Genomic DNA, 12,015 nt, shown 5'->3' on the forward strand with positions numbered 1-12,015 from the left:
CTTTCAGTTACTTATGATAAACTGTTTGTCTTATACAAACAGATAAATACAGAAAACAAAGAAGAAAACAAAGCTTGTATTCTATTTGATTTTCAAGATATTGAACTTTATTTTTTCTATTTCACAGAGTTCTTTTTTCCATGTACTTTTTGTCCAATAATTTTTTTAATAATCAGATTAATGTTTATTTTAAAATTAAGAATTATTTATATTTTTTATATTTGCTATATACTGAGCTGAAACATCCTTCTGTGTAGTCATGTAACACATTATTTTAAAATAATATATTTTAAACAGGTGGATGCAGGAATTAAGAGTTAAAACAGAGTCTTGTTCCATTTAAGCTATCTTTATTTCACATTTATTTGTACACAATAAATACAGTTAAACATCCATGGGTGTGTAAATACGACGCCTGGCAGCCTCCGCATAGCCGACGCTGTAAAACGTGGGAGTTTTTACGTCCTTTTTAAAAAAAATGAATTTCAGATTCTGACTTGATGCATAATCAAGACCAGTAAACAGGTTAACAAAAAATTCTGGAATGGAAAAGAAACTTTAGTTATTCTTTTAATACAACAGGGTAAATGCAAACTTCAAAAATAAGTTTGATGTCATTCAGATCTCAAGGAGATCAACGAGAACGCAGCGTCACGGCTGACGGATACCTCTTTTCCTCTGATCAGATTCAGCTACAGTTTAATTGTTTTTGTTTTCTTAAAATCCTAATTCTAAAAACAAAAAAGGGGGAAAAAGCTGTGCCATTACTTGCACAGATATCCATCTCTAAGCTCTCCGTAAACTATCAATACGATCGATAAGTCATATCTCAATCAAAGACACTACAATGGCTATTTACGGCTAAATAACAGGAAGTATTGATACCAATACGGCTGGTAAACAAACATCAAACAGGAAATATTGAACAAAACATCCACAATACTGAAAAGGAATAAGAAGACATCAGAAAGTGCTTCACTATAGATTTTAAACTGGACAGCTAGCAGCTCAGGATGGTTTCCTCCTTAAAAATAAAAGGCATCTTTAAACTGCACATGCTCAGTGTAAACTGTCCTCCCCAACAGCGACTGTTACTGGCATCATTAGTGTCGTAGAAACAGTTTTTTTCTGTATTATGCAAGATAAAAACAAAAGAGTTAGACTGTGTGTTTGTGTGTTTACGTGCTATGTTTCCCACTTTAAACTTTTCCTAAACATTAGAAGGGGAAAAAAAGATAAGGGATCCAAAACAATCACAGGTAAAAATTGCCACTTTTCCCTTGTTTGTGTAACCGCGAGCGGTCACGTGTGTCGGCGGAGAGGACCAGCCTCTTTTGGAGACTTTTGGTTTGCTCACAAGTGCAGCTCTGTTCCATAGACGTGAATCTGATGGTGGTAACAAAGAGCTACGACGTGAGACACAACGGGGGCGAAATCATAACTATAACATAAAAAATTCTTTCTTCAATCCATAAACGAGGAGAAATTCTGCAGCTAAGGCATCCATAACACGATCAGTTAGAAGTGATGTTTTCCGACGAGCTGAAGGAAGAACTTATCTGTTTTCTTGCAGAGATTTTAATGTGAAACCGGAGCCAGGAGGCAGTTTATCTTAAACATAATCGACTAATGAAGCCAAAAAAGAAGTGAAAACATGTACAATACCCGTGTGGAGCACGGGCAGCCTAAAGATCGCTCAGGTGAAAACAGAAAATTGATTTATGGTTTGCTGATGATGTGATTAGCGATTATCAGACTATTTTTGCCCATTACTGCTCACAATTTCTTTGTATTTTGACTTCAAACAACATTTTTTTTTGCGATTAAGTGTCAACAGAGATACAGAAAAGTGGTTACACCTAAAAAGCAAGGTCACTGAAGGCAGCGGTGTGGTTGTACAATGGTGCTGTAACCTTGTCCTGTCACCAGGGGGCAACGTCAAAATATCTGCTGTTGTCTTGTTGGCCCTTGGCTTACGGTGCATTCCAGATTGAGTCGGAAGTCGGGAATTCCTGAGCTCCCAGTAGTAATTTTCATCTGGAACTCCCCCTCAACTAGTATTTCCTTCTTGGAAAGTCAGAGCAGCCTCAACAATCCAAGATGGTGACAGAGAACATAAACATAATCTGCTCTGTCACTCACCTGTATTTGTGACTCATAATATAAGCCACACGCTAAGCACTTACCACATTCTATCAATGAACGTGCTGCAGCTAAAATAAATCCCATCTTACTTTGCTTTTCTGACTTTCCTGCTGGAATGCACAAACTCAGGAATGACGTCACTGCCAAAAAGGACCACAGACATCAGAACATTGACACAGCTGCCAGGTTGGAAAAGTGAAGCAACAAAAAAAACCCTGTACTCTATTTACAGGCCACCAGGGGGCGACCCCTGCGTCTGTAAAAGACTTCTGGTCCTATAGAGGTCTCTGGGACCTCTGTGAACAGTTCCCTGATGTGTTCAAGGGTTCAGTTTCTCATTTCAGAACACAGCTGAAATCATCAAGACTCACTGAAGGGGTGTGAAATGTGTCTAAATCACAGGCCTGATCAACGATATGTTCTGCAGACTCGTGTCTTTGTTCATAAACAGAAAAATGAAGGTAAAACACAAACGCTTCCTTCAGTTTGACCTCTCAAAGGTCAAGGTCAGTCCAGTCTAACATGTTTTACTTTAACATGAAACGCTGCTATGACCGAGTCTCAAACAACAGAAAATCCAGGGTCTGCTCATCAGCTAACGACTCTGTTTTATGCTGTCGGTGCGTTAAATATCATGAAACGCCTCATTCAGTCAGCTGCATGTTCTTTAGAACCAAACTGGCCGCTCGAACTGATGAATGATACCACACTGAGCTCTCTGCAAGGGAACGAATGAGCTCGACTCCCTAAAATATCAGCCAGCGAGTCCAAACACACTGATTTTTACTAACGGATAAAATGATGCTAACTTTTCTATCAACTTCTTTTGCTCGTTATCACCTTATTAACTGTTCGGGGGTGAGAATGAAGCCTTGTACAAACTCTGGGTAAAGTAGTGTTGAGAAACGAGAACACTGAACGGGAAGTTAAAAGAAAAAGGCGCAGCGGTGTTCCTTCTCCGAGTGGGGGGGCTTCTTCCGTCTCCAGGCGTCTTCAGGAGTTTTTAAGTTTCCTTGGGTTTCCTTTGAGAGTGTTTTTACGAGTCCCTGCTCGAGGGGGTGCCGCCTTCACACCAGTGTGATCTCAACCTCCTCTCGCCGCTTCACCTGCCCGCGAGGATGCTGCTTCGGGGGCGGAGGTGCGGCACGTACCTGTAAAAATCCACCGGCTCAGTTAAAATGAAGATAAAAAAGTCTGCTGTCATTTACGTCACCACAGAAGGTTTTACTCACGGGTCGGATGGTGCCACCGCCGCTCTCCGGGTATTTGGGGGGTTGGGGGGAGCTTTGTGCTGGACCTGAAGAGGGCAGAGGAGGCAGATTATTATTCACACCGGCCTTTTTTCTTACAGATAACCACTCACAGACAAACCAGAGATTCTTACTGTGAAAGGGGCTTTTGTGTGGAGCCGGCGGCGGTCTGTGGTGTCCGTTGTGATAGGAGGGTGGTCGGCCAATGGGAGAGGCTGTGGCGCTGCAGGGACTCGACACTGGAGAGGACACGGTGGGGGTCTGAAGGGGGCTGCTGTGGAGAGGTCCCGGCTGGAAGGGACCACGAGGGGAGCAGTCGCACTGAGAGAGTGTGGACGGGGAAGCCTTCAACACAAACAGTGGACAGGTGTGCAAACTTTAATATTTTATATAAAATAAAAAGAAATAAATTATTTAACAACACAGGACTTAGTGTCACAAATAAGTTGCTACAGTAGATTTGTACTGCGCTGATGTAGAGGCAGCTGATCCAGGGGGGGACACAGTGTGTGTGTGTTCAACCAGAAGAACTTTAATTGTGTAGAACATGAAATTTAAGTCAGCGTGAGCCTACCTGTGCGCTGCCGTCTCTTTGCCCATCTCCATTCTCGCTGGTCACGGTGAGATCCTCCGCAAGAACTGCGGGGAACACACCAACAACGCCGTTAAACTCGCCCTCCCAGAAGCCATCGTCCTCGTGGGTCTCTCTGCTCAGGATGCGGATGATGGCGCCTTCTGGGAACGACAGCTCATCTTCCGTTTGTCCCGCGTAATCGTACAAAGCCTTTGCGAATGAAACTGCAACACAGACAGTGGCAACGAGGGTATTAAACAAAGCAGGAAATCAAAACTCCGATATTATCTGGTGGAGGCGGATCTCACCACTGGAGTCTCCGTTGACGGAGCCGGTTGGGAGTTCGGTTTCAGGTTCGGTGGAGTTGCTGGAGGAATGGGATCGGGCGTCCAGCGCGGCCAGCGACTGCAGCATGCTCAGCAGGCTGTTGGAGGAGGGCAGCTGCAGGTATTTCTCTGGGACGTAGCCCACCTGTCCGCTACGGTTTCTGGCCTGGAAACACAGACAATGCACACAGCCATCACAGCACTAAAACAGATCTATATAAATGATATTGCTCACATTTTTATGTATGATTATATTCATTAAAATAAATACCCCATTAAAACACTATATCTGTATGAAAAGATAATCACCTAAGTAAATATACATAAAATATTGCACCTGAATTGCACCCATGTCAGCAATGGGACTCGTAAAGGAGTTTAGGATGTGTATTTTATATACGCATATCTACTTTTGTCACCTAAAGTGCAGCTCCCAGGGCAGATTTTGACCACAGCAGAGGTTTCAGACCTGAACTGGCACTGAAAAACAATCCAGGCAGTCAAGTTGAACTGAGAAATCCATAAAGCTGAGAGCGTAACAGATGCAAAACAGTCGGAGGGAAGCAAAGAAGGAAGGAAGGAAGAATTTAGCAACTCTGGAAAGTTATCTCAGCAGCATCATTTCACCAGCCATATTGTGGCAATCATGAGGTGAACAGCAGAATTTGATTTTCTGTAAACTTCTTACCTAACTTTAAAGGCCTGTTACATGTTACATGACCTGTTGCACAGGGCTATCATGTAGAAAGGGAGGTTCAGACCTGCGGGTGTTTTATAAAATAAAAATCCTGGGTCATTCCACGCACACATGACCCCACATGACCCCGTTACAATCAGCTGAATATATATGTGTAATAACTTTAGTACATTTTTAGGAATTATAGGCGCAGAAAGTGCATAGTGGTGGGTTGAAATGTAAAACTTTTTCAACTGCGCTTTTGATTATTCATAATTTTATAAGTACAGGAGATATCTATGTGAAATTAACAGGGCTGGAAAAACACATTAAAGCTCTGGTAAAAAACAAACAAACAAAAAAACTGCAAATAATCAACTTTAACCCACATGCCACAATCTAAAGCCAAAATCTTGTTTCCTTTAATCAACTTTGAGTTGTTTCAAGTAGTTTCAAACAGCAATCCTGCACCAATTTAATCTCTATGATGTGGAGAAACAGAAGCAAACATCGGTGCTGCCGGATGTTTTGTGTGTTTTCTATTAATTCACCGGCGAATACAGCATTTTGAGTAAAACTCTCAAAGCTCTTAACATGTGTGCTACCAAGTGAGTGCAAATGAAACTTCTCCATATTTATACCAGGATCATCTTCTAGCTGGCATCTGTCAGATATCAGTTAGGTAGATTTTGCCTGATGCTGCCGGATGGATTTTGATGGCCTCTAAAATGACTGAAATAGACCAGGTAATCACAGATAAAGAAGACTGCAGATACTATGTCTCTTTTCATAACCTTATGGCTCAAGATGAATAAACAACAAGTGTTTGGACTTCTAAAACGAGGCGAAACTCTTTGATTTAAAGCACAAGACAAAACGAGAGCTTGGAAGCAAAAGTAAATGGAAAACAGTGACAGTCTTTTCCAGATTACTGTGTCTGTATCTTCTCTTATAATCACAGGTCATTTAGCAGTGAGGACAATGAGCTGAGACAATCTTTAAAGCACGCGTTTATCTGTTTACACTTCCTGGAAGTGTGAAGTTCAGAGGAATAAGTGCGTGGTGTGCATTAACAATAAAAATGGAAAATGTCATTATATTGTGCAGATATTCCTCTGTGTTTAGGACAGCGACTAGTTAAGATATGCTTTTTAAAAGGTGCGTGTGTGTGTATATATATATATATATATATGTACTGAAGTGCAAATTAAAAGTAGAGGTCGTGCATTTATTTAGGAAGATAAACAGTCTGATAAAGTCGGAACAAACACGAGCTGGAAATAGTCCCACGGTGAGGAAATGAGACGACACATCTGTAAATAAAAACTAAAAATGGGAAATAATCTAAGTTCCTGTGCAGGGCGAGGAGTACAGTACAAAGTCAAGAGTTCACTGTTCTGCCTTCAGGCTCATAGTTCAGACTAACAAAGATAAAGACCAATCACGCAGGACTTATTATGTTTCCTGCTTTGACTTCTTACCCACACTGTTCCATAATGTGTGTGCAGCACTTTTGTGATTAAAATCTATTTAAATTAGTCGTTTATTTCAGTGCAGACAGATTATTGACACTCAAACAATGGAGCTACTTTGTCTGTTACTTACAAATTTTTAGAAAATTAGAAAAAATTGAACATTTTTTCCTGCTTGTGTATCAATTTAGAGGAAAAGTCATCCCCCAGCTTCTCAAGCTTCATAATCCAGTGATCATGAATGTCTAAAAACAAAAAATCTTTTCTGCATCTGGTATTGTTGAGATGTTTAACTCTGGACCAAAATGGTGGATCTGCTCTCCCTAAAGCCGCTTTGAGCATCAAGGTCCTGAGCCCAGTCCAGTCCGGGCTTTTGTGGCCACGTGGCCCGGCCAGCTCAGCTTTCAGGATGCCCGTGAGCTGCTTGTTCCACTCGTCTGATTTTGTATTGATTGTTGTCTAAACAAATGAATCTGTCATCTGTTGAGCTTTGTTCCACTTCTCAACAATCTCCTCTGATCTGTTTTCATTACAGCATTTTATCTGTGGTTTCCAACCTGTGCAGTTCAAACCTGAAGGATCCACATTTTCACTTCACCTTTCTGTAGAAATTGATTTTCCAGTAAACTGATCAACACCTCCTGCCAACTAAATTAGTCAAACACGTACCTTATTTTATGCTACAAAATTTGTATTAAAAGCAACCCAAACACTTTGAGATTTGGATTTTAATAGTTTCAAAAATTATTCTTCAAGTTTTACTTGAACATTTTAGAGAAATCATGTTAAGTTCTAAATTTTTAAGGTTGGGGATTTCATTCCATGCGTAATAAATACGAGTTTATTTTCCCCAATAATCACTAAAAGCAATCGCATGTGATATTTTATGCATTTAATAATGAATAAAAAGAGAAAAACATCAGTATTTACCGTGTCTGAGTCGACAGGCTGGAACATGAAGTCTGGTGCTTGCTGGAACGCCATGTTCTTCTGCACAAACAGCTGCTGGTGAAACTCCTGCAGAACCTGCATGCGTTTCAAGGGAACAGACAAAAATATACATATATACTTATTTAAGGTTTATCACAAGCTTACAAATCAGCCCATGTCTAAACCTGCATAATTAACACTTAGTAAAGCCTTTAGGGTTCAGGCTTGCTCCCTATTTAGTTTTAATTTCTTGCCCACATTTATTTCTATTTAAAATTAACTTTAAAAAAAAAAAAAAAGACCTCCAGCTGAATGAATTGTGGCCAGTGATCCGTGTAGCTTAGGGCCACATTTATAATTTTTTATTTTCCATTACTCTGTCAGTTTATTTCTGTTGTATTAAGTTATTTGATTTGCTTATGAAATGAACCCAAATCAGCTTTTTATTATTTTACACAAGTCAAATAAAAGAAAACGGCAATAACAATTAAGAGAATGACCATAAAGCCGTTTCTGGTTACTACCAGCTGATCTGAATGCTGATGACCACTCTGGTGTTTGTGGTCACAGCCTGACATTAAAAACGTATCACAGGCTCGAGTTCACCGCCTGCCTATTTTCACACAGACTATTTTTAACAAACGCTCACCCTCCAGCTGCTGAAAGCTTAAAGAGACAGTTAACAAATGACATAAGATATCACTGTAAGTAACACAGGTGAAGGTACAAAGAGTTTTAATTCTAATTTCAGGTTTTTTCTAAAGCCAGCTAAAGCAGCCGGGGACTGGACCACCACCTGGACCACAAAGCTCTCTGCCCACCCGAGGGAGGACGAAGTACCTGTGTGGATATTTTAAGCTGAACTCATGGGGCACAGCTATCAGCTGTTCTGGAAAAACAAGAAACCTCCCCAGTACTGGTCCCAGGCTAGTAACTTTGGTCTTTTGAATTGTACTTAAGTTTGGCCCCTCATCAAGAACCAGTTGCCTTGGGGAGACCATACCAGGGGACAGCATAGCTTCTCCTCCTCAACTGTGATCATTCACAGAAAGGAAAGGAGCCAGTGCAGGTGGTTTGACTGGCATCTGAAATAGGAGGCCTCCAGGATGTCTCCTAGACGAGCTGGTAAGGGCAGACCAAACACACACTGGACACATTGGGACACATTATGCATCTCGGCCGGCTCGCCGTGGTATCCCAGTATTCGCTGCCTGTCTGTTGTCAGACGCATTTGTGTGACCATAAATACCACTTAAGTGGGAAAAGGAACTTCTGGACATCTCTGCTTGGACTGCTGACTCAAGTGTCAAAAAATGATTTGATAGAGGAACTTGTATTGGAAAAAAGAGGAGCAGGGTATTGATCCCTGTTGATTTACCCGTCAGTCTACAGTCATACCTTTACCTATGGCTAAAATCTGACACAAATGAGCATCTTCTGAAGGATGTCTGAGCTCTGCCTTAGAAACATGATGAAGAGCTGAGTTATTTGGAAAGCTACTCGTTTACACCGAAAGGCACCAGAGTGGCGGCTCACTGTTCTCCAGGAAGAGCAGGAGTAGGTGGCTGGGGAGGGGGACGTCTGGGCATCATGACCGGACTCAGATAAGCAGCAGAAAATAGATGGAAGGAAATCAGGTTTAGTAATATCAGTTTTATATTCTTTCATCTTGTACACCGTATCAATGCCTCACATTTTAATCAGGCTTCCTGTAGAAAGAAGATGCTGCTGCGTCTCTGCTCACATGGAGAGGCAGAGGTTGAGGTTGTGTGTGAGAAATATATTACTATGAATTACTAGGCTAACAATTACACCAAACTGCCAGGCTTGACACCATCTGAAAAGTAAAATGAGCATAAAATGAGCAGCTTACCCAAGCCAAGCCAAGCCAAGCCAAGTTAAATAGTATCCCACAAGTAGCTCATTTTACTTTTGCTCCCCCAACTTATTTAATCAACCAGCCACAGTGTGGAGCTGACATTCCAATCAAGCTTAATCAAACAATTAAGCTCTCTCTTTCATAGATATAAATAACTGCTGCTAGCTATGATGTTTAAGGAGTGAATAGTGAACTTCTTTTAATGGTGTGTTTAATGAATTTTATTTAATAACTTGTGACCTTTGAGTCCCTTCCTTGCAAGAATTATGGCCAATGACGGAAATGTATGTATTACATTTAAGATTGGAAAACAATGTCAATGCCACAAACGTGAGTTGTCATATACATCTGTGAGTTAATCTGCACAACCGTGTGCACATGTGCTCTGTGCATGTACACACACAAAGAATTGACCTTCGTTCCTTAAATTTGTAGCATTGCCTCGGTGCTGACTGATGGTGCTCAGTGGCTTTTGCTTCTTGCTTTTAAATCAGATGTCACTCTCAACATAAACACAAGCTACAGCAGCCAAGCAGTCTTAGCTGAGGAAACAAAGATACATTTCCTCATTTAATGTAAAATATTGTGGTGATGTTATGTTATATTAGGCAGGCAGCTGGCCAAATAACACTGTGACAATCAAAAGTATATCTATTTTGAACGCCTCAGCTGGAAAAAATTCAAAATGGTTTATAAAGTTGGCCACAGGTCTGTATGTAAATGGGAGTTAAAACATTGCTTCATATTTGGATATGTATGATGTTAGTGTTTCTAAAATACTAAAAAAATGTGTTTATTAACAAAGTAAACTAAAAATAGACATTATTAAATTTGATACTTTTAACTACTGAATTGAACATAATATGAAATAATGTGTTTCCACTGTGGGAATGATGGCTCCAATGACAAATAACTTTCAGATTAGTAAAGCTATATTTTTAATTTTTCTAGTTTTCCATTTCTATTTAGATGATTTACATTTCTATTTCTATTTAAAATGAACAGGATCATAACAAAATAACACCACTGCAAGTGTAACAAAAAAATGTTGAAATCAAATGGTATGTTATTTGAAATCACTATGAAACAATGACACATGCATTTTATACAATTTTTTTTATTGATTAAATTTTTCCCAATGGTCCAAATTAGTCTGTGATTGGCCTTATTGTCCAACAAATCATATTTATATACAAATATATGTGACTCTCAAATATGATTTAAATGGATCATTCCTCACTTGATGACGAATTATCCATTTAAATATTTGCAGAGTCCTAAACTTGATGCCAGTGAACTTATCAGCGGTTGGTTTTAAAAAAAAAGCCCAAAAAATCCCCTATGAGCAAGCACTTGGCGACGGTGGGGAGGAAAAACTCCCTTTTAACAGGGAGAAACCTCCGACAGAACCAGGCTCAGGAAGGGGTGGCCATCTGTCGCTGCCGAGTGGGCTTAAAATGTTCACTGTCCATCCTCCTTCTGACAGGAACTTCCTACAGACCAGGTTTGAATGATGCCTGAGTGGACATACAAAACTCACAAGTTCCTGGCTCTCACGGCTCCTATGCAGAGGGTTAGTCGAAGAAGGAGGGGCATCGCGAGGGGCGTCGGGGGACGGGGGACTGTGCCTCACTGCCCTCCCCTTCTCCAAGAAACCCGTCTTCAACCGAGTCGAGAGAGCCGGGAACTTGTGAGGTGTGCATGTCCTGGTGAGCCTCCACCTTTTATAGGTGGGTGCAGCCTCGACTGTACAGAGACAGACCAGACCAGCTGCACCACACAGACACTTCAAACCTCATCTGAGGACAAAAAACATATACATACATATATACATACATACACACACACATACACACACACATACATATATATATATATCTTACTATTAAAAAAACAATAAAGTTAAGGTTCCTTTACAATGTCAGAAGGAGGGAGGCACTAAGGCACCGCCTTCCGCCCCTCGACGCCCTCGCGGTGCCCCCTCCTTCTGACAGGAACTTCCTACAGACCAGGTTTGAATGATGCCTGAGTGGACATACAAAACTCACAAGTTCCTGGCTCTCACGGCTCCTCTGCAGAGGGTTAGTCGAAGAAGGAGGGGCATCGCGAGGGGCGTCGGGGGACGGGGGACTGTGCCTCACTGCCCTCCCCTTCTCCAAGAAACCCGCCTTCAACCGAGTCGAGAGAGCCGGGAACTTGTGAGGTGTGCAGTCCTGGTGAGCCTCCACCTTTTATAGGTGGGTGCAGCCTAGACTGTACAGAGACAGACCAGACCAGCTGCACCACACAGACACTTCAAACCTCATCTGAGGACAAAAAACATATACATACATATATATATATATATCTTACTATTAAAAAAATAATAAAGTTAGGGTTCCTTTACAATGTCAGAAGGAGGGAGGCACTAAGGCACCGCCTTCCGCCCCCCGACGCCCTCGCGGTGCCCCCTCCTTCTGACAGGAACTTCCTACAAACCAGGTTTGAATGATGCCTGAGTGGACATACAAAACTCACAAGTTCCTGGCTCTCACGGCTCCTATGCAGAGGGTTAGTCGAAGAAGGAGGGGCATCGCGAGGGGCGTCGGGGGACGGGGGACTGTGCCTCACTGCCCTCCCCTTCTCCAAGAAACCCGTCTTCAACCGAGTCGAGAGAGCCGGGAACTTGTGAGGTGTGCATGTCCTGGTGAGCCTCCACCTTTTATAGGTGGGTGCAGCCTCGACTGTACAGAGACAGACCAGACCAGCTGCACCACACAGACA

The 12,015-nt window shown here is 41.6% G+C and overlaps 1 protein-coding gene and 1 long non-coding RNA gene across 2 annotated transcripts; both read right to left on the minus strand.

Moving 5' to 3' along the window:
- Positions 1-328: 328 nt before the first annotated feature.
- LOC146379593 (uncharacterized) lies at positions 329-3,703 on the minus strand. Its single transcript, XR_014801445.1, has 3 exons — positions 3,530-3,703; positions 3,378-3,442; positions 329-3,296 (listed from the first exon to the last, which is right to left on the minus strand). It is a non-coding gene; the product is annotated as an uncharacterized LOC146379593 (long non-coding RNA).
- Positions 3,704-3,954: 251 nt separating this feature from the next.
- On the minus strand, positions 3,955-10,838 carry LOC146379594 (F-BAR and double SH3 domains protein 2-like). The gene is made up of 4 exons (XM_084941115.1): positions 8,910-10,838; positions 7,374-7,469; positions 4,278-4,461; positions 3,955-4,193 (listed from the first exon to the last, which is right to left on the minus strand). The coding sequence occupies exons 1-4, from the start codon at positions 9,039-9,041 to the stop codon at positions 3,955-3,957; spliced, it is 651 nt and encodes a 216-aa protein (XP_084797241.1). The 5' UTR covers positions 9,042-10,838.
- Between the last annotated feature and the right edge of the window lie 1,177 nt (positions 10,839-12,015).

Source organism: Perissodus microlepis, chromosome 10 (assembly GCF_051167445.1).
Source record: "Perissodus microlepis isolate ML-2025 ecotype Zambia chromosome 10, ASM5116744v1, whole genome shotgun sequence".
Lineage (NCBI taxonomy): Eukaryota > Metazoa > Chordata > Actinopteri > Cichliformes > Cichlidae > Perissodus > Perissodus microlepis.